Source organism: Thamnophis elegans, chromosome 14 (assembly GCF_009769535.1).
Source record: "Thamnophis elegans isolate rThaEle1 chromosome 14, rThaEle1.pri, whole genome shotgun sequence".
In the NCBI taxonomy this organism is placed as follows: domain Eukaryota; kingdom Metazoa; phylum Chordata; class Lepidosauria; order Squamata; family Colubridae; genus Thamnophis; species Thamnophis elegans.
The window spans coordinates 1,657,749-1,679,434 of NC_045554.1; the positions used below are offsets into that span (position 1 = coordinate 1,657,749).

At 47.4% G+C, this 21,686-nt stretch overlaps 2 protein-coding genes across 2 annotated transcripts; one reads left to right on the forward strand and one right to left on the reverse strand.

Moving 5' to 3' along the window:
• Positions 1-3,274: 3,274 nt before the first annotated feature.
• Positions 3,275-9,138, reverse strand: NT5M (5',3'-nucleotidase, mitochondrial). Its single transcript, XM_032230825.1, has 5 exons — positions 8,617-9,138; positions 6,944-7,044; positions 5,922-5,982; positions 4,875-4,989; positions 3,275-3,500 (listed from the first exon to the last, which is right to left on the reverse strand). The coding sequence occupies exons 1-5, from the start codon at positions 8,878-8,880 to the stop codon at positions 3,358-3,360; spliced, it is 684 nt and encodes a 227-aa protein (XP_032086716.1). The 5' UTR covers positions 8,881-9,138; the 3' UTR covers positions 3,275-3,357.
• A 2,731-nt stretch (positions 9,139-11,869) lies between these two features.
• COPS3 (COP9 signalosome subunit 3) lies at positions 11,870-21,342 on the forward strand. The gene is made up of 12 exons (XM_032231303.1): positions 11,870-12,045; positions 14,457-14,586; positions 15,320-15,432; positions 16,395-16,444; positions 16,739-16,831; positions 17,489-17,668; positions 18,336-18,476; positions 19,074-19,247; positions 19,827-19,913; positions 20,035-20,148; positions 20,663-20,743; positions 20,989-21,342. Exons 1-12 carry the CDS (start codon positions 11,991-11,993, stop codon positions 21,040-21,042), a joined length of 1,272 nt encoding a protein of 423 aa, XP_032087194.1. The 5' UTR covers positions 11,870-11,990; the 3' UTR covers positions 21,043-21,342.
• Positions 21,343-21,686: the final 344 nt, after the last annotated feature.

Below are 21,686 nucleotides of genomic sequence, written 5' to 3' on the forward strand. Positions count from 1 at the left end.
GGAAGATGTGGGGATTTAACGCACTGTGGCTGTTCAACGTTGAGCGCGTATGCTTGGCTTTGGCAGGGGTTGAAAATTTAAGTCTGGCCGCATGGAAGGACACCTGGGAAGCTCAGAAGCAGATAGGGGAGAAAAAAGATCACTTGGGAAATAAAAGGAAATAGTAAGCCTGCAATGAGGTTTATGCCCCTCAAATGCCCAGGAGAGATCCTTGACTTAGAGCAGGGGTCAGCAACCTTAAACACTCAGAGCCACAAAGGTCCTCACTGGAAGCCCCCTATTCAATCTTGGAGCCGACTGGAAGTCCGGTTTCCCCCCACCATAGAGTCTCCTCCTAGCGTGGCATCCTTTTTTCCTCTGCCAACTGGGTCCGGTTCCCCCCCACCATAGAGTCTCCTCCTAGCGTGGCATCCTTTTTTCCTCTGCCAACTGGGTCCGGTTCCCCCCCACCATAGAGTCTCCTCCTAGCGTGGCATCCTTTTTTCCTCTGCCAACTGGGTCTGGTTTCCCCCACCATAGAGTCTCCTCCTAGCGTGGCATCCTTTTTTCCACTGCCAACTGGGTCCGGTTCCCCCCCACCATAGAGTCTCCTCCTAGCGTGGCACCCTTTTTTCCTCTGCCAACTGGGTCCGGTTCCCCCCCCCCACCATAGAGTCTCCTCCTAGCGTGGCATCCTTTTTTCCTCTGCCAACTGGGTCCGGTTTCCCCCCCACCCACCATAGAGTCTCCTCCTAGCGTGGCATCCTTTTTCCTCTACCTGTCCTAACCGAAATCCCTATCAGTTGTGGAGCTGACCGGAAAACCCACCCCTTGCCCTAGAGTCTCCTCCTGGCGCACCCTGCTCCCCCCCTCCACACACTAATCAGAAGCTCCTCTCAATATTGCGATGCCGACCGGTGACAGGGAGCCGCAGCAGGGGGACGAAAGAGCCACATGCGGCTCCAGAGCTGCAGTTTGCTGACCCTTGACTTAGAGAAGTGGAGAATCGACTCAGGCATGGTTCAAACACATTGCATTACACCATCCACAAACACGGCACATGACAAAACATGACAGGATTGTTTCTCAAGCAGGAGTTGTTGGTTGTATTTGCACAATAAAAGTATACACAGAGCGGGAGACAATTCAGATTAAATAAATAGACCAAATATTGTGCGTGCACAGGGGGTGGGGAGGGAGGCACACACCCCTGCTCCTCCCTGTAATCTCCATGCCTTGACATCACATCTTGGTGATGTGAGGCAAGATTTCCTACGGAGTCATTTGAAGTTTCCAGAAAAATCTTCCAACCAAGTTCATGACGACCAGTTTGAGTCCGTGAAAAAATGGCTCTAGGTGAAGTTTTCGAAAGGATTCTGAAATGTTTCTCACGGACACACAATTACACTCCAACACTGACAAAATCTATTTGGAGAACGGCAAATGTTAGGACAAGCTTGCTCCCAGACCAAGCGAGAACCTACTTACTGTAGACTAAAAGGTGGGTGGAGTAATCTGTCTTGGGATTGTGTCCTTTGAGGTTTGAGCTGACGTAACTTAGTGCAGAGCAATAGCAATAGCTCTTAGACTTATATACTGCTTCACAGTGCTTTCCAACCCTCTCTAAGCGGTTTAGAGAGTCAGCCTATGCCCCCCCCACCAAACAATCTGGATCCTCATTTTACTGACCTCGGAAGGAGGGAAGGCTGAGTCAATCCTTGAGCTGGTCAGGATCGAACTGCTGGCAATGGGCAGAGTTAGCCTGCAATGCTGCATTCTAACCTCTGGGAGGGAGGGAAGGAAGTAAGGATGGATGGAAGGAAGGAAGGACGATAGCACTTAGACTTATATACTGCTTCATAGTGCTTTTACAACCCTCTCTAAGTGGTTTATAGAGTCAGCCTCTTGCCCCCAACGATCTGGGTCCTCATTTTGCCCACCTTGGAAGGTTGGAAGGCTGAGTCAAACTTGAGCCTGGTGAGATCTGAACTGCCAAACTGCAGGCAGCCGGCAGTCTGCAGAAGTAGCCTGCAGTACTGCACTCTGACCACTGCGCCACCATGGCTCAGAGAAAGGAAAAACTAGCAGGCCAAGATTAGAATCTTCTAGAGAAGATGGAAAGGTTCCACATGAAGATGTGATACAGATGTGCTCTGGCCCAAAGTCGATCTCTACCTGAAGGATGGAGAGTAGAATCCATCCAGGTAGAAGCAAGGGATGTACAAAGTTTCATCTCGTTTCAGAGATGGGACCGAATATTTGTAGCTTGGGGGTGAATTGTGAGTAAGGTTTTTGGTATTCTCTGAGCTGGATGGTTTTCTTGCAGATGCTTTGTGACCCAACTAGGAAACATCATCAATGCTGCAAGTGTCCACCATTCCCTTGTAACACTGATGATGTTCCCTAGTTGGGTCATGAAACATCTGCAAGAAAACCCCAGGTTCAAAGAGGGCAAAGCACCCCATTGAGATGCAATGTTCTGCAGAACTTCGGAATGCTTTCTTTTTTTCCCAGTCTAGCATCTTTGGCCAGTTCTAAGGTTGCTCCCCAAACTGTTCACAAATAAATCCTTAAGAACCACACCCTACTTACTCTCGGAAAACATTCAGGGATCCCCTGGAACAACCAAAAAGTCAGGAATTGAAGGGAACAACGGGGAATTGAAGACTTTTCTGTATTATGTGCAACATCATGCATGGATTTGACTTCCCAGTAACAGATCCATCTTGATTTTTTGACCCCCCAATGCTCCCTGGATTCTAGAAAGCTCTGAAATCCAAAGATCCTTTGGGTGAACGTGCCTGTGAGATGGTGGCTGGGCACATGAGGTCAGGAGGCCACCGATCTCCTTGCGCTCTGGAACATTTCTTGGATGTCCATTGCAACAAGGGTCATTTGAGTTCCAGAAGCATCAATGTCCATCCGTTGGAGGCCAAAGATGAGGATGGCCATCGTCTTGAATGACGAAGACTCCACAGATTTTTAAAGAGGGATGGGGAACCATCCTGAGTTGATCTATTCAATGAGGAGCCTTCAACATAGTTGGACGACTTGGCCAACAGAGACTCAAGGACTTCCTTTCGCTGCCAAAACCGGCTGCCACTTGAGGCCACCGCTCTTCCTTCTGACATGCCAGCGCAGACCCAAGGAAGGGAACTGATTCTTCTTCTTCTTCTTCTTCTTCTTCTTCTTCTTCTTCTTCTTCTTCTTCTTCTTCTTCTTCTTCTTCTTCTTCTTCTTCTTCTTCTTCTTCTTCTTCTTCTGCCTCCTCCTCCTCCTCCTCCTCCTCCTCCTCCTCTTCCAGCCAGTAAACTCAAGAAGATAGCCTTCAGGCAACCAACCTGCTCTTTGTTGGCCTTGCTGAGAACTCTCCAAGCTTTAGCAAGCCCGCTTGCTCTCCAAGATGGCCTTCCAGTCATCAGCCCACGAGTGCAACCGGTGGCAAGAAGACGGGAGTTGCAGATGCTTGTTGTGGCAGGCGGTGAAAAGCACGTGTTCCCAGGTGGGAGACCGTTCAGCTCCTGGAACGGAAAGGAAAGACAGCCGGTGAAGAGGTTGGGTTGCGTCTCTCCAAAATGGTGCATATCAGTCTACCTTTTGGGCCCTCCAAGGCAGAGGTGGGTTCCTACCAGTCCGCACCTATTCGGTAGAACCGGTTTGTCAAATCTACCGGACCGGTTAGAAGAGGTTCCACCAGTGGACCCGGAAAGCAGGCCACACCTACAGAAGAGGTTCCAAACATTTTTTGAAACCCACCACTGGTCCTTGGATATGATTATTCTACACTATCATGCTCCTATTTATAAAACTCAGGGCCTCTGTGAAAGGTAAGGATGACTACTGTGTTTGTGGTGCAATCGGAACATTGTGTGTGTTGAAGTTGTTTTAACGCAAACCAAAGATGCCTTTTGAAAAACAAGTTTACATCATATTCTTATGCATGCCAGTGCAGTGTGAGAGGTGATTTAAGGTGGTTCTGACAAGTGTCGTCGGCATCTTCATATCCGGTCACATGGGCGGCAAGCCACTCCCACAAAGGAGGCCACACCCATAGAGTAGGTTCGAACAATTTTTGAAACCCACCACTGCTCCAGGGCAGTGGTAAGATTCAATTTTTTTTTAAAAAAATAGTTTTTTATTCAACAATTTTACCTTTAAATACAAAAAAAGAGACAAACAACAAACAAAACAAGAAAACAAGAAAAAAATAACCATATAAAATAGTTATACAGCCTTCTGTATTGGCATTCATGCTTAGCCTTTGTAGTTCCACCCTTCTACACTGCCTTCCAATCGGTTTTAACTTCGATAATCATGGAATAACAGTTGAACATACACTTGTAATGTTATTCATTGTTCATATTGCCATTATATTTACAACATTGTGGTCAGTACTTTAGGTTTGATAGAATTTACAAGTGGCTAGAAAACAGAAGCCAAAAGTGGAAATGGAAGTCTTCATTTGTGTGTGTTTTCCCCAAACTAGTATTGAATAAAAATTAGCCAAAGTTACTAATTACTATCAAAGTTAAAGTACGGGATTCATTTTTTTTTTACTACTGGTTCTGTGGGCGTGGCTTGGTGGGCGTGTTGTGACTTGGTGGGCGTATTGTGGCTTGGTGGGTGTGGCAGGGGAAGGATATTGCAAAATCTCCATTCCCAACCCCACCAACCTTCTTCCAAGCTCTGTTCTTCTGTGCAGGGTAACAAAAGAAGATCCAGCCGATTAGCTGGGACTAGGGAGGCGGTGAATCGCTGGGGGCGAGGCCAGCCAGAGGTGTTATTTCCCGATTCTCCGATTTCCGCTACCGGTTCTCCAGAAGTGGTCAGAACCGGCTGAATACCACTTCTGCTCCAGGGATTGTCTTCCCCATCACCAATCCTCCCTAACTTACCTACGATATCAGGCCGGTCATCAATCAACATGTGTCCAGAGACGATCGTCTTATCCCGGGTGAGAATCAAGTGCTCCAAAAATTCGTGTCCGAAATGCTTCTCTATCCAAGCGAACTGGAAAGCAGCAGAGGACATAAACGTGAAAACTTTCGGCTGGAGGACGAGAAGGGAGCTTTTTCTGTGGGACGGGGAGAGCGATAAAATGAAAGCTGCCCAGACTCATTTTTTAGGGTGAGATGGATAGCGTTATCCATTTACTGCATTTTTGGGAATATGACACACTTTTTTCCTCCCTAAAAGAGGATGAAAATGTGGGTGCGTCTTATACACTGAATGTAGCTCCGCCCACCCTTTGGCCTCTGCCTCCTAGCAATTTGCCTCCTTGCAGCAAATAGCAAACAGCCTGTTTCAGCTTCAACACAGCCTGATTAGCACAAGCAGCTGATTGTTGGTTGGATCGGCCTGCAGGGACTGCCATTGCCTATTGCCGCCTCCACGGGCCCCAGTTTCAGCCTCCGCATCTCATTTTTGGCCTCTAGGCACCGTTTTCTGCTCATTCCGATCCCCGGAAAATGGGGTGTTCGGAGGCTGAAAATGGTGTACACGGAGGTGGCAATAGGCTATGGCAATCCCTGCAGCCTGAAACAGCTGATCCTCGGGAGGCCGATCCAACCGACAATCAGCTGCTTGTGCTAATCAGGCTGTGCTGAAGCTGAAACAGGCTGTTTGCCGTTTGCTGCAAGGAGGCAAATTGCTGGGAGGCGGAAGCAGATTTCCCCCCCCCCCTTGTTTTTCCTCCCCAAAAGCTAGGCGCGTCTTATACTCTGAAAAATACGGCAAAACGCAAATAAACAAAAATAAATTAACCCTGTTGGCAAAGGGTTCCTGCCAACAAGCCAACTCTGAGAGAAGGAAGGGAGCTGGAAGGTGAGGTTACATCAGAGCAATTCCTTTAAAACCTGCAGTGCTGAGCTTGCCTTAATATAAAATCCTGGTTCTCCTGATTTAATCAGGGAGTAACTCGAGATTTGTTGAGCAGGTTTTACCTTTTCGTATGCGCAATAGCGATACTTCTTGATGGGACTCGTGCATATGAAGACTTCAGTCCTAACATGAAGAGAGAGAGAGAGAGAGAGATTTCTGTTATTTTTCCACAATTAGATTCTCCCACAGAACTTTCTATGTATGGGAGTGGTGTAGCAACTGGTTTGTGATGCAGGGACTTGGTTGACAAAGAATTTTCGGCTTCCCAGGTCTTCTACAGACTGGAATGCTTGGGCCATTTCCCACTCCAAGTACTGGAACTTCTCCGGAAGGGGCAGGATTTTTCACCCCCCCACCCCACCAGACAGTTTTCCATCTCCAGCATCTGCTCTCCCACTCACCAGGAAAAAAAACAAGGATACTTAGTTTTGAAAACTGATGTCAGCTTCTGCTTTGCTATCGCTTCAGCTGCCATGAAACGGGGAGGGAGGGCATGGTATTTGGGAGGGGTTACTCATTGTGCTGGTGGAAGTTTCTGGAGTCTACCGATTGATTGGACTACGCATGCGTGGGTGTTTCCCGCCAGCTCTAACGGCACCGACATTCCATCTTCGTGATGCCTTTTGAAGTTATCTTGCACCTGACATTTGGAAGACTTATGACTGGACTGGGTCTATGATGCCAGGGGGTGGGGAATGGGCTATTCTATATATCAACTGTTTTCGCGCCTAATTAACCAGACTTCGCTATGCATTGCCTTTAACCATTTTTAATTAGTAAAAGTACATTTGATTTCTACACATGGAGTCTCATGGTCATTCTTTCCTAATTAACTAATGGAGAGGAGCTGACAACTGGATTTTATCTTTAAAAAAAAACAAAAAACTGGAGGTTTTCAAAAGTGGACAACCATTTGACCAGGATGGTCTCCTGCCTTGAGTGTGGGCTGGACTAGAAGACCTCCGAGGTCCCTTCTTCCAGCCCTAGGATTCTACGTTGCGGGCTTAATCTAGAGAAGCACAGCGGATGAAACATCTGGAGAACTTTGCTGCTGTCCCCATTTTGATGGCCCTTTGATACTTACCCTTCTAATCCTGCCATCTCCTTCACGGCCTCCACAGCCCCTGGCAGGGGGTCGAGCTCCATGAAAAAGTCCTTGGATTCCCAAATACTGATAGCCTTTTCCTGCAAAGTGGTGGGAGGGGGGGGGGGAGAGGGAGAGAAACACGCGCACAGATGCAAATACACCAGCACACGAAGGCAACTAAACACTGGCCACCTGTCTCGAAATGCATGGAATCCAGGAGATCCATTTTCCCCGCCATCCGTTTTTCACACTTACGACCCCTGAAGCATCCCCCCCCCCCACAGTCCCCTGATTGAAATCCAGACTCTTGGCAGTGGTTTCCCATTTATGACGGCTGCCATGTAGTCCCCCATTTTTGTGACCTTCTGACAGGTCAATGGATAAAAGCAGATCCGCTCTTAAGAACCGTGTTATTGACTTAACCATGGCAGTGATTCGCTTAACGACTGTGGCAAGAAAGGTTGCAAAATGGGGGGGGGGGGGCGGCGGCGAAACTCACTGAACAAATGTTCTCACTTAGCGACATCAATTTTGGGCTGAATTGTGGTCCTAAGGGCAGGGCTACCTGCCTTTGAAATACCTCTGTGTGTTTGTTTATGTGTGTGTTTGTGTGTGTGTGCTTGTGTGTGTGTGTGTTTGTTTATGTGTGTGTGTGTTCGTTTATGTGTGTGTGTGTGTTTGTTTGTGTGTGTTTGTTTATGTGTGTGTGTGTTTGTTTATGTGTGTGTGTGTGTTCATTTATGTGTGTGTGTGTGTGTGCTTGTGTGTGTGTGTGTGTTTGTTTGTGTGTGTGTTTGTTTATGTGTGTGTGTGCGTGCACGTGCTTGTGTGTGTGTGTGTTTATGTGTGTGTGTGTTTGTTTATGTGTGTGTGTGTGCTTGTGTGTGTGTGTTTGTGTGTGTGTTTATGTGTGTGTGTGTTTGTGTGTGTGTGTGCTTGTGTGTGTGTTTGTATGTGCTTGTGTGTTTGTGTGTGTGTTTATGTGTGTGGGTGTGTTTGTGTGTGTGTGTGCTTGTGTGTGTGTTTGTATGTGCTTGTGTGTCTGTGTGTGTGTTTATGTGTGTGTGTGTGTTTATGTGTGTGTGTGTGTTTGTGTGTGTGTTTGTATGTGCTTGTGTGTTTGTGTGTGTGTTTATGTGTGTGTGTGTGTTTATGTGTGTGTGTGTGCTTGTGTGTGTGTTTGTGTGTGCTTGTGTGTTTGTGTGTGTGTTTATGTGTGTGTGTGTGTTTGTGTGTGTGTGTGCTTGTGTGTGTTTGTATGTGCTTGTGTGTTTGTGTGTGTGTTTATGTGTGTGTGTGTGTGTTTATGTGTGTGTGTGTGCTTGTGTGTGTGTTTGTATGTGCTTGTGTGTTTGTGTGTGTGTTTATGTGTGTGTGTGTGTTTATGTGTGTGTGTGCTTGTGTGTGTGTTTGTATGTGCTTGTGTGTTTGTGTGTGTGTTTATGTGTGTGTGTGTGTTTATGTGTGTGTGTGTGCTTGTGTGTGTGTTTGTATGTGCTTGTGTGTTTGTGTGTGTGTTTATGTGTGTGTGTGTTTATGTGTGTGTGTGTGCTTGTGTGTGTGTTTGTATGTGCTTGTGTGTGTTTGTTTATGTGTGTTGTGTGTTTGTGTGTGTGTGTTTGTGTGTGTGTGTGTGTGTGCGCGTGCTTGTGTGTGAGAACGGGACTCACGCTCAGTTCGGGCCGGAGCTTCCCGTATTGCTCCGAGACCCAGAAGCCGCGCCGCTCGTCCAGCGTGATGTAGGGCAGGTCCGGGTAGCGGGCGCGGTACTTCTTCAGGAACCCCCCCTCGAAGTCGGCCAGCACCCCGTCCATGTCCACCAGCACCCGCAGCGGCCGGGACGGAGGGGCAGCCGCCGAATGCGCCCCGACGGTGCCCGCGGCCAGGACCCGCTGCGGGAGCCGGAGGAGGCTGCGGGAGCCCCGGCGGATCATGGCCGGGTAGGGGCGTCTCTGGGCGGGGAGAAGAGACCCCCACCCCCCGTTCAAGGCAGGACCGGCCCCTCCGGCCGCCTTCGCCCCCGCCCAGCCATCGCCCGCCCTTGCCGCAAGATCCGAAGGTTGCGGAGGGAAAGCGCCCGGCGGCCACTGCGGGACTCGGGGCTCCTGGGTGGGCTGGTGGGGGAAGGAAGGAGGTATGGAGGGAAGAAGGAAGGAAGGATTAGAAAGAAGGAAGGAAGGAGCTATGGAGAGTGGGAGGAAGGATTGGAAGGAAGGAAAGAGGGGAAGAAGGAAGGAGATATGGAGAGTGGAAGGCTGGAAGGAAGGATTAGAAAGAAAGAAAGAAGGAAGGAAGGCGGGAGGGAGGGATTAGAAAGAAGGAAGGAAGGAGCTATGGAGAGTGGGAGGAAGGATTGGAAGGAAGGAAAGAGGGGAAGAAGGAAGGAGATATGGAGAGTGGAAGGCTGGAAGGAAGGATTAGAAAGAAAGAAAGAAGGAAGGAAGGCGGGAGGGAGGGATTAGAAAGAAGGAAGGAAGGAGCTATGGAGAGTGGGAGGAAGGATTGGAAGGAAGGAAAGAGGGGAAGAAGGAAGTAGGTATGGAGAGTGGGAGGCTGGAAGGAAGGATTAGAAAGAAAGAAAGAAGGAAGGAAGGCGGGAGGGAGGGATTAGAAAGAAGGAAGGAAGGAGCTATGGAGAGTGGGAGGAAGGGGGGGAGGAAGGAAGGAAGGAAAGAAGGAAGGAAGGTATGGAGGGAAGAAGGAAGAAGCTATGGAGAGTAGAAGGCTGGAAGGAAGGATTAGCAAGAAAGAAAGAAAGAAAGAAAGAAGGAAGGTGGGTGGGAGGGATCAGAAAGGAGGAAGGAAGGAGGTATGGAGTGGGGAGGAAAGAAAGGAAAGAGGGAGGAAGGAGGGAAGGATTAGAAAGAAAGAAGGAGGTATGGAGGGGGGAGGAAAGGAAAAGAAGGAAAGAAGAAGGGAGGGTAGGAGGAATAAGGGAGGGAGGGATCAGAAAGGAGGAAGGAAGGAGGTATGGAGTGGGGAGGAAAGAAAGGAAAGAGGGAGGAAGGAGGGAAGGATTAGAAAGAAGGAAAGGAGGAGGTATGGAGGGGGGAGGAAAGGAAAAGAAGGAAAGAAGGGAGGATAGGAGGAATAAGGGAGGGAGGGATTAGAAAGGAGGAAGGGTTGGGGAGAGACAGAGCGAGGGGGCCGAGGAAAAGAAAAGAAGGAGAAAGAAAGGGAAGGGAAAGAGAGAAAAGCAAACGCGAGATGGCTTGCCCAAAGCCTCCCAGCGAGCCGAGGGGCGCAGGGGGAGCCGCTCCAGTTCAGCCGAGCGCCAGGCCGGCTTCTTCCCTCCAGCAACCGGCCCGGCGGGGTTCCGCTTCTCCGTGCCGTCGCCTGCGAAAGGGCGGCGGGGAGGGTGGGGGGGAAGGCTGGGCAGCGAGCCGCGGCTTCTCCTTTCCGTGCCAACCCGGGAGCCTCGCGCGCCCCGCTGCGTCCTCGCGCGCCCTCGCCCCGGGCCTCTCTGCGCTCCTTTCCCCGGCCGCGGAGCTGGCCAGGCAGAACCGCTGCAGCGGGGCTTTAGGGGGGGAGAGGAAGGCGAAGCAGGCCTGGCGTGGGCTGGAAGGGTCAGGGGTCCTGCGGGGGTCTTCCAGGAAATAAAGCCAGGAAGGGGGTCTGGTTCTCCCTTTGCCCACTAAGCCACCTTTATGGAAAGGCAGCAGCGTTCCTGGAAATGCCCACCTTTTATACAAAAGCATCTCTTCTCACATTTGTCCAGATTTTATTGCAAGGCATCGGCTTTTCCTGCATTGCAACCCCCCTTCCTAAGCACCCTCTAGGTTTCACTGAAGCTTCACTTAATGACCAGTTGGTGGCCTCCCCATTGCGGACACTCAAGGAGGGCCATTTATAGAACCGACGGGATAGACCATCCAGAAGGTCTCAGCGTCTTGCAACCAGCAAACCTCTGGATTTCAAGCCTGAAAACCGACTGCCCTGAAGACCCCAGAAGCATTTCTGATTGAATTCAAATTCTGCTCTCTGGTCAAGGGGGTGGCCAGGGCCAACGGAAGTCCAGGGATTTGAGCCTCCGGGCACAAATTAGGACATTTGGTGGGGCCCCGACTGTCTTTTCTTGACTTGTTGATGGTTTTCCTGGAGGATCCATCTGGCTGAGGTCACCCACCTAGGCAGGTTCCAGATCCCTGCATCGTGCCGTGCCGGGGTGAAGGAGCATTTATTCCATAGCAGGAATCAAAGAGGGTTGTGCCCCCCTTGTCTATTTTTAAGTGGCAGAAGCTTGGGCGGAGAAGACCTACGTGATAAACCGTCACATTAAATCCTTCTACGTATAAAGGACACACGATAAAGCAAAACCAGAATAACAAGACTATTATTCTGGAGGGGACCTTGGAGGTCTTCTAGTCCAACCAACATTCCAGACCAAGTGTGGTCCAATCTCACAAATGCCTAGATGACAAAATTCTTCCCCCCCCCCTTGCTCCTGGATTGGTGGAAGAGCCAAAAGCCCATTTTTAAGGTAGCAAGATTAAGAATCTAATCTAACATTTTGGATTATCTTGGTTTTGCATTGCATTTGCAAAGGAGGTTTTTTAATATATCTATCTATATATGTATGGATGAAATAAAGACAAGGCAAAACACACATTTATTTAATAATGATATGCACATCGTGTTATTATTATATGTAGATATCTGTATGTTTAATAGTGTAGATAATAATAAACAGACATTTCACAATTTTCTGTCTGCATGAAGCTCCTCCTCCCCCTTTTGCAGCAAAAAGGGCGGGGCGACGGGGACTGTTGTCGAACCACTGCGCGTGCGCGAAAACCGCCCAGGGCAGGAAGCGGCCGTCTAGGCTCGCCCACTTCCGGGTGGCAGGCGATCCCCATGGCAACACCCCCAGCCGGGCTCTCGCGCCGCGAGCCGGAAGTGACGTTCCAAAAGCGCGGCCCCCGATTGGCCCTGCGCGGCGTCGACGTCGCTCCCGCTGCGTCTGGGAAAGGAGCAGGAGGCTGAGGCGGCTCCTCCGCGGCTGCTGACCCGGCCGGGCCTTTCCCTCCCCCTTCCCCGCGCCGCCATGGCGTCCGCCCTGGAGCAGTTCGTCAACAGCGTCCGGCAGCTCTCGGCCCAAGGTGAGGCGCAAGGCAGGGGCGCGCACGTGGAGGCCGATGCCGCCCTCCGGTCCCGCTGCGGCCCCGGGCGGCCTCCGAGAAAGGGGGGGCCGGGAGGGAGCCCGCCTCCCGAAGATGCCCGTTGGCTGCCGCGTCTGTCTGTCTGCCTGCGGGCGGGGCGGGGCTTCGGGGGTGCCGCCTCTTGGCTTGCAAACCCCTCGCGGGCGGGGGAGGAAGAGAAGGGGGGGAGCAGAGCAGCCCTTCCCCAACCTGGCGCTCCTGGGCTGGTTGGGAATTGGGGAGGAGGAGGAGGAGGGAAGGGGGGGAGAATCAGGACCGGGGAAGGGGGTTGCTCTGCCTGTTCACACCTGGGCTTTCCCCTTCCCAGGCCTCTGGGATCGCCTGGTGGTCTCCTGTCCAAAGCCCAATTCCACTCTCTGATCTCTTGGAAGGTCAATGGGGGGAGGTTGTCATTTGCATCCTGTGGGGCAGCCTCCGCCCTCCCCATCTACCCAGGACTGGCATCTAGCAATAGCAGTTGGACTTATATACCGCTTCATAGGGCTTTCAGCCCTCTCTAAGCGGTTTACAGAGTCAGCATATTTGCCCCCACAGTCTGGGTCCTCATTTTACCCACCTCGGAAGGATGGAAGGCTGAGTCAACCTTGAGCCGGTGAGATTAGAACCGCCGAACTGCAGATAACAGTCAGCTGAAGTGGCCTGCAGTGCTGCACTCTAACCACTGCGCCACCAGGCTAAACCACCACCACCACCCGCCTCCCAAAGGATCAATCTTTGCTTTGCCCCCTTCTGTATTCTGCCCATCTACCCAGATTGACTTTTTCTTGGGTTTTTATTTAAATAAACGTATTTAAATAAATAAATTTCCTGACAGTGAGAACAATTAATCAATGGAACAACGTCCCTCCAGAGGTTGTGAATGCTCCAACACTGGAAGTTTTTTCAGAAGATGTTGGATAACTATTTTGTCTGAAGTGGTGTAGGGCAGGGGGTTGGACTAGAAGACCTCCAAGACCAACTCTGTTATTCTGTTCTATTCTAAAGAGCCTAGCGGTGGCTGGCATGCAAGAACATTTTAAAGCATGAAATCCATGGAAGCCAGCTTTTAGTCGATAAAGAAAAATAAATCCTTAAAGAAAAAGAATTCCATGTTCTTTAGAATAACAAGGTAGCTTTATGATCCCTGGTTTTCTATTGTTGAGAGGCGTTTCAGCGTCTCCGTGGAGGTGCAGTTTCATAAGCTTCTGGTTTTGGCTCCCTTGCATCAAAGTCTTTGTCTATAAAAGCAATGGCTCATGGGCTAAGACGCTGAGCTTATTGATCAGAATGGTCGGCAGTTCAGTGGTTCGAATCCCTAGCGCTGCGTAACAGAGTGAACTCCCATTAGTTGCCCCAGCTTCTGTCAACCTAGCAGTTCGAAAACACATAAAAATGCAAGTAGAAAAATAGGAACCACCTTTGGTGGGAAGGGAACAGCCTTCCGTGCGCCTTTGGTGTTGAGTCATGCCTGCCACATGACCATGGAGAATGTCTTCGGACAGCGCGCGAGGGGAACCTTTATCTTATAAAAGCTATATTTCTCAGCTTGGAAGTTGGTTTAAGGGTCTAACTTTGCTCTGGAAAATCATGGAAGAATCAACTCCCTTTTGTTGTTTCAGTTTTTGTCTCCTTTTAAATGTAATTCTATCCTTCTAAAGATCCCTGATTTGGGGGCTTTCTAATTTCATGTTATTTGTAGGAACACCAAGGATTATTTTAATTATTTTCCAAATGGTTATCTTCAGTTTTATGACTGTTTATGAAAATTGTCTATATATTTACATAAGTGTGGATGCATTGTTTTGGGGTATTTAAATTTTAGGAGACTTACATGGAAGACTCTATCCTAGGCTGAACTGTTTTCATTGAGGGATTGAAAGGGTAGGGATTCAGCTGGGGTGCTGTCCATGGTATTAAATGGTTGGGGACAGAAGCCTCTATAATCTATTCCTATCCCAGCATTATTGTGATGTGAAAATTAACAGCTGATAAGGGAGGCTAGAAAACAATTTTATTAATTTAAGCTTCTCTTTTTGGTCCATAAAAATAGATCGGTCAACTGAGCCTTCTTGAAACAGCGTAGAATATAAAATATTAATAGAGCACCTTTTCTACAATTTCTTGTTTTGTGCTAAAGAGCTGATTTTGTGACACTGTCCTCTAGTTTCCTGAGCAATTATAAATTGAGACATGGTCTCGCTGCTGTATATTTTTAATTACAGTATTGGCTTATATTTTTACAGCTTTACTTTTCTGACATAGATGGCTGTTCTGGTGGTATTTATTTCTTTGTGGAGGTGACCATTTATAGGGCAGAGAGTGATAGATCTTCTTTTTCTTACCTCACTTTTCAACCTTTTCGCCTCTCTCAGGGCAAATGACTCAGCTTTGCGAGCTGATCAACAAAAGTGGAGAACTGCTAGCGAAAAACCTCTCTCACCTGGATACCGTGCTCGGGGCCCTCGATGTCCAGGAACACTCACTGGGCGTGTTGGCTGTTTTGTAAGTGACCCCCCCCCCCTTATTGGAAGCTTTTCCTTCGGACTTGACTAGAGAGACAAAGTTGATTTTCACGAGGCTTCCTATCTGTGAACCTTCTGCTTCACCTAATTCCATTTTTTTACAAAAAAAATCCATCCACTGTCATGAAAAGTAAGCTTGACAGATCCTTCCTCCGCTTACCACCACAATTGGGATCAGAAATCCGTTTGTAAGTCAGTGTGGTCATACGTCAAGGCAGCCATGTGACTGGATCCAAGATTGACATTTTCATGGTCGTTCAGCAAATCCTCACAGTCCTTACGCAAGTGGTACATTCTTCCAATTGGGTAGGGTATTTTTGTTTTGCTGGAAACTAGCAAAAATACACCTGACACTGGCAAAAAAAAAAAAAAATCATTGCAGTCACAATTTAAAACTGGTCATAAACTGGTTGCCAAACACCAGAAATGTGGTTGTGTGAGCACAGGGGGCAGGTTGTGCATTTAATGACAGCTGGAAGGACCCAAAAGCACCTGTTCTGCAGCCATAACTCAAAGACTGCACATATTTCTCTCTACCCTATTTATTAACTAGAAGTAGATGCCCATCCGACTCATAACAGTGGCGGCACACAGCATGTACACAACAAAAACCCACAACCCGGCCATCTGACACACTTACCCCGCCCTTCGGGTGGGTTGCAGGGGTCCCAGAAAGAGATGGTTTGCATTGTGTGCTTTGTCTTCCTTTGTAGGTTTGTGAAGTTTTCTATGCCCAGCGTCCCTGATTTCGAAACGTTATTCTCGCAGGTCCAGCTTTTCATCAGCACTTGCAATGGGGAGCACATTCGATACGCCACCGACACTTGTAAGTGGCTCCTGCCATCCTGCGGCCTCCTTCGCCCAAAATATGCATTGGTTTTGCTAAGGAGTTGCAAATGAGCATTGTGTAAAAAATACAATAAAAAAAAAATACAGAGCCTTCCTAACACCATTTAATTCAAATAGGTTTATATCCACAGTAGCTGTATCTTTAGTGTCTGTATGCATGAACACGCAATAACACAAACATAATTAGGAACAAACTACAGCAAAAATGGTAGGGAGAAATAACAAGGCCAATAAAAAGAAAGCATTTTCCTATAATACCCAAACTACTTTGGGTATTACTACAAAGCTTTTTTTTTTTTTTTTAAAGGGGGAATTGAAGCTAAGCCACACAGGATCATACTGTGTGACCTATCCTTTTAATCAATAAAAGATCAGCTTGGAGAGATCTTTTCTCTCGGTGAGAGATGGGTTTTGATAGACAAAAAAAACCCCACATTTTTTGTTACATCCTAAACGTATATCTACAGCTCTACTTATTGTCTATTTTCATAGATAGGCAAGCTCCAAATGTAATTTTATTTATTTATTTATTTATTTATTTATTTATTTATTTATTTATTTAATCAATTTATAGCCGCCCAATCCTGGAGGACTCCGGGCGGCTTACAACGAAAGAAAAGAAATAATAAGTGAAAATAAAAACAGGTTAAAATCAACACGCATACATTCGTTACGATTGGGGCTGGACCTCAACAATGAGGTCAACAGCCCCAGGCCTGTCGGAATAGCCAGGTTTTAACAGCTTTTCTGAAGGCCATGAGAGTGGGTAAGGTAATAAACCTTAACAACTTTAAACTTGAACCTCCTCCCAGGAGCATCACTGACTTAAAGGTCTAACTGAAAAGGAACTACCTGTGGACCAATTGTGGCCACTGGTGTGTGATTTTTTTCCATGTTGTTCAATTCTCAGTTCCTTCTTTTTTCCCCCCTTCTTTCTAGTCGCTGGCCTGTGCCATCAGTTAACAAATGCCCTTGTGGAACGGAAGCAGGTAAGGAAGTTGAGTAATGCGGTCCTTTGATTCTCAGGCTGCTGATCTTGAGGAAAGCTAGATTTTAAATGCTGTGTGTTAATGCTGAACAATACTCACCGGAGTAGAACAGTGGCGTGTAAATAAAGATAGTAATCACAGTAAATAAACACTTGCCAAGTTGGTGAGATATTTTTACATCTGTTTGGTGGGGGTAGGTGGGGGTGTACAGCTTTCTGGAGCTGCTCCACATATGTAGAAATCCCCTTTTTTGCGTGTATGTAGAAATTGACTCTTTTGCTTGCTTGCCAACAGCCCCTGCGCGGAATCAGCATTCTCAGGCAAGCTATAGACAAAATGCAGATGAATACCAACCAACTGACCTCAATACATGCTGATCTCTGCCAGGTGAGGATCCCTGAGTCAGGTGGGAAGTGAAGTCCTCCTACTAGCAGAGTGGGCCGCCCTGATAACACGATGCAGTATTATACTAGGGCTAACGGGAGCTTTGCTGCCCGTCGTGGTAATCCTTGCCCTTTCGTTGCCTGCAATCTTGTTTAAATTTGGCTGTTCCCAAGCTGAATTTCCCCAGTGCGATCAGGCTGGCTTCGAATTCCCCTACGTAGCTTCCCTCTCTCTGAGGGTTTGGGTTTCACACGTGTCATCACACAAAGGCCTGAACTAGTTTGCGTGGATCGTATGCACGATGACGGCGTGAAGCTGCCGACAGCAGGGACATACCCCCACGGGATAAAGAGAGTCCAGACGCCACCCACCCAGCCTGCGATTCCTGTAAAAAGGAAATGGAGTTTTGATCCTACTACTTCCTAGAAAGTGCATGCTTTATCCTCCTACATGACAGTCTGTTATCTCTCTGTGGTTCTGATCGACCCACCAGTCCAGAGACGCAGCTACCCTGATATCATTTCACTGGCCTGATATTTGAGCTGCTTCCCCCCCCCACCCGTTTCCCGTATTTTGCCTTGATTGATGATTCACGTTCTTGTTCTGAAGCAAATCAGACTAGCGGCTGTTGTTTGTTAACTCTGGTCTGTTTCATTTTAGCTCTGTTTATTAGCCAAATGCTTTAAACCTGCCCTCCCGTATCTAGATGTGGACATGATGGATATTTGTAAAGAAAACGGGGCCTACGATGCCAAGCACTTTCTGTGTTACTACTACTATGGTGGAATGATATACACTGGGCTCAAGAATTTTGAAAGAGCACTCTATTTTTACGAGCAGGTAACTGTTTTGCCTCCCCTTTGGTGTCGCAAAATTTATTGAGGGCATGATAGCCTGGTTTAAAACCAGCATATTCCTGCTTGGTTAGAGTATATTACTGGAAGTTGTGAGTCCTTGCAGCAGAGATAAAATCAAATTAGATTTTTATCCCAGTTTTTACAGAATATCCGGTCAACTCATGGCAGCAAACGTATCTAATACTCCTTCTGTTTCCCCCATAACAACCCTAGGAGGGGGGTTGTCTTGAGAGACAAGGACTGCGCTAAAGTCACCCAGCCAGCTTTCATGCCTAAGGTGGGACTAGAACTCACTGTCTCCTGGGTTTTTGGACCAGTATCTGAACCACTGCACCAAACTGGTTCTTTTTTGCATTTTTGCATCTGTTAAAGGCTGCGCTGAAAAGCAAACGTTAATCTTTTTAAAATGTCATTGGGCTCTTTTGATTTTTCTTTCTGCAAGAGACTAAATTGCTGCCTGTCTAGAAACAGACTCCCTTTGTCCACCAGGTGTAACGTAAGACCACAGCCTTTCCTTTGTCCTTGGAAAGCGGTTTTGAAATAAGACTTAGTTGAAATTCCATAATGTTAGGACAAAGTTGCATCACCCCCCCGCCTCCCCAGGGCATAACTTGGATCCCCAGGACTAACCTTCCGTTTTTATTTTTCAGGCTATAACCACCCCCGCCATGGCTGTCAGCCACATTATGTTGGAGTCATACAAAAAGTACATCCTCGTCTCCTTGATACTCCTTGGGAAAGTGCAGCAGCTGCCGAAATACACTTCCCAAATAATAGGCAGATTTGTTAAGGTGAGACCCCAGAGATCCTCTTTGCTCAAAAACTAAGAGCCGAGGTGGCGCAGTGGTTAGGGTGCAGTACTGCAGGCCACTTCAGCTGACTGTTATCTGCAGTTCAGCGGTTCAAATCTCACCGGCTCAGGGTTGACTCAGCCTTCCATCCTTCCGAGGTGGGTAAAATGAGGACCCGGATTGTTGTTGGGGGCGATATGCTGACTCTGTAAACCGCTTAGAGAGGGCTGAAAGCCCTATGAAGCGGTATATAAGTCTAACTGCTATTGCTAACTTGGCAGGATGAGGGGGGGGGGGAGGATATTTTCTTATCCTAGCTTTAGTAAAGTGAGCCGAACTAGATTGAAGGAATAATAGAAATGTTTTGATGGTTTCAGGGCAGCAGCCTGGGGGAAAAAAAGTACTTTGCAAATGTTTTGGGGAAGCAGAATAACAGAATTGTAAGGGACTTTGGAGGTCTTCTAGCCCAACCCCCTACTCAAGTTAGGAAACCTAACAACCAGAATAGGGATTAGGTGGGCCAGTCTTTTCTGTACCATTGGAGGTTGAATTGCCCACCCTTCTCTTCCCACAATCTGTCCTGTTTTCGCATTGCAGCCGCTTAGCAACGCGTACCACGAATTAGCGCAAGTGTATGCCACCAATAAGCCTTCTGAGCTGCGAAGTCTGGTGAACAAGCACAGCGAGACCTTCACCCGGGATAACAACATGGGCCTGGTGAAACAGTGCTTATCATCTCTCTACAAAAAGAACATCCAGAGGCTAACTAAGGTGAGGCACATCCCCCCCCCCCCCATCCCATGGCCTAGAGGGGCTCCGTCCGGCTGAGAAAAAGGACGGGTGACTTTTCATTTGCCATCCGTTGCCTTGCAAAAGACAAGCCTTCCCTTCCTTTTAACACTCGGCAGTCCCTTGCAAATTCCACTTTGGCAGGTGAGATTGTAGCGAAAGGGATAGCGGAAGAGATAACCTCTGGGTTCCGTCTACCAGCCAATGCCATCTGGCTACTACCCGGGGGAGGGCCTTCTCTGTAGCAGCTCCGGCCCTTTGGAACGAACTCCCCGCGGAGATTCGGACCCTCACCTCTCTCCAGGCCTTCCGGAAAGCCGTTAAAACCTGGCTGTGCCGGCAGGCCTGAGGTTGATGAGTTCCCCTCCCCTCTCGACTTGTATGGCTGTATGACTTGTGTATTTTAATTATATGTATTGTGTTTGTATCCCCTTTCCCCTTTTGAGTTGTTCGCTGCCCTGAGTCCCTCCCGGAGAAGGGCGGCATACAAATAAATTAAATCTGAATCTGAATCTGAAACTTGTTCACTATCTCCATTTGGCTGTGCTTTTTTCTTTTCAGACCTTTTTAACACTGTCGCTACAAGACATGGCTAGCCGAGTGCAATTATCGGGGCCCCAGGAGGCAGAGAAATATGTCCTTCATATGGTAAGGCGTTTTGACTCGGCTGGGAATGATAAAACGAATAGCACAGAAGTAACCAAGCCAGGGAAGGTTCGTTCCAAGCAAAATCCTGCTTCATTCGTGTCCCTTTTTTTTTTTAACGCAGATAGAAGACGGGGAAATTTTTGCAAGTATCAACCAGAAAGACGGCATGGTTTGTTTTCACGACAATCCCGAGAAATATAACAACCCGGCGATGCTCCATAACATTGACCAAGAGGTAAGTGAGGTTGGCTGATTCCGCCGTAACTTAGAACGGCCATTAAATAAATGCTTGCGAGTCAGGGACTACCAGCCTACAGTATTGGAGAATGCCGCTGTAGCACAGCTTCCACGATTCAAATATTTTCATTAGCTTATCAAAATGTAAAATGCGAGGAAAAATGAAGATAGTGGGAAAATAAAGGAGGAAAAGTCGAAGAGAGGAAAGAGAAAAAAGAAATGCATTGACTTCCGAACTCCTTTTGGCGCAGTAGAATAAGGGCATAACATAAAACCTTCAGTTTTTACTTTTGATAATATAGACCAGCCATTGCTATAACAGCAAACCTATAAAAATCAGAAAAAGCATCAAAAGTTTCACTCCCCCCCCCACCTCAAACATAAAAGTCCAGAAGCCGTTTCCTTCAAAGTAAAAACAGAAATTGTGTCCTTTTCTTTAATCAAAGCAATCAATTTCGCCCATAGTGGGCTGTAAAACAGCTTCCAAAGAAATCCCTTCTGTCTTCCTTTAGATGTTGAAATGTATAGAACTCGATGAGAGGCTGAAAGCGATGGATCAGGAGATCACCGTCAACCCTCAGTTTGTGCAGAAGGTAAGCATCAGATCCATTCTGGAATCCAAGACTATTTCGCCATACTCAATTTTTTTTAAAAGAAATCCTCATTGAAAACACCGTGTCTCTGTAACTGTAAGCATAAATGAATCCATTTCGTTGGATTAGAACATCTTGGCCTGTCTGCTGCATTCTCCTCTCTGCTCAGTGTCCACCAAGATCACGAGAGATTCTGTTTTCTGCTCCTCCAGATTCAAAAACAGATTCCTGTTTTTCTTTTGCAGAGTATGGGCTCCCAAGAAGACGAATCAGGAAGCAAACCATCCAGTTATTCTTGAAAATCACATTTTTGCTTGCTACTCTCTTGTAAAACATACATATACATTAAAAAAAAAACGCTAAAGAGAGACGGCTTTAGGATTTGAGTGTTAAGAGAAAAAAAAAACCCAAGAAGAAAGCAGAGAACTGTCTGTTGCATCTGAACTTAAAATGTCTTCTCAGTACTGTATGATTTTTTTTTGGGGGGGGGGGGAATGCTCTTCAAAGAAAGGGAAAAAAAAAGTCTCATTCTGTTGTGGATTTATCTTGAGATTTAACGTTGTTAATGCATTAAATAATTCACTTTTTTGTTTTATGAATGTTACTGCTTTGGCAATGGCTTCCTTTTCAAAAAATTCCCATGCAGAGTAAAGTCTTATCAGGCGAGTTAAATTTCTGGTCATATGAAAACATTGTGTGGAAAGCAGTTTTCTTGCCGCAAAATCGGAGTGTTTTTAGTGAGCTTAAATTAAGGGAAAGTATTTATTGTTCTCTTTTCTCCCCACATTAATTTGGATGTAAAAGATGTGTTGCTTTGATTTGGCAGGGAGATAGGGGCAATTTTCTTGGCAATTTTATGGTCCCTCAAACTGCTTTAATACCTCCTGGCTACACCTGTGAAGTTGGGAGTTTCTTAACGGTTCCACCACAAAACCGCGCTCGA

What these genes read in the sequence shown, in the direction of transcription:
- NT5M (XM_032230825.1), bottom strand. Translation starts at nt 8,880, where the DNA reads ATGATCCGCCGGGGCTCCCGCAGCCTCCTCCGGCTCCCGCAGCGGGTC. An exon ending in GAGATGGCAGGATTAGAAGG is followed by an intron (nt 5,983 to 6,943) that starts GTAAGTATCAAA and finishes TCTTCATGTTAG; the next exon opens with GACTGAAGTCTTCATATGCA. An exon ending in GCTATTGCGCATACGAAAAG is followed by an intron (nt 4,990 to 5,921) that starts GTAAAACCTGCT and finishes GCTGCTTTCCAG; the next exon opens with TTCGCTTGGATAGAGAAGCA.
- COPS3 (XM_032231303.1), top strand. Translation starts at nt 11,991, where the DNA reads ATGGCGTCCGCCCTGGAGCAGTTCGTCAACAGCGTCCGGCAGCTCTCG. An exon ending in ACATCCAGAGGCTAACTAAG is followed by an intron (nt 19,248 to 19,826) that starts GTGAGGCACATC and finishes TTTTCTTTTCAG; the next exon opens with ACCTTTTTAACACTGTCGCT. An exon ending in ACCCTCAGTTTGTGCAGAAG is followed by an intron (nt 20,744 to 20,988) that starts GTAAGCATCAGA and finishes TTTCTTTTGCAG; the next exon opens with AGTATGGGCTCCCAAGAAGA.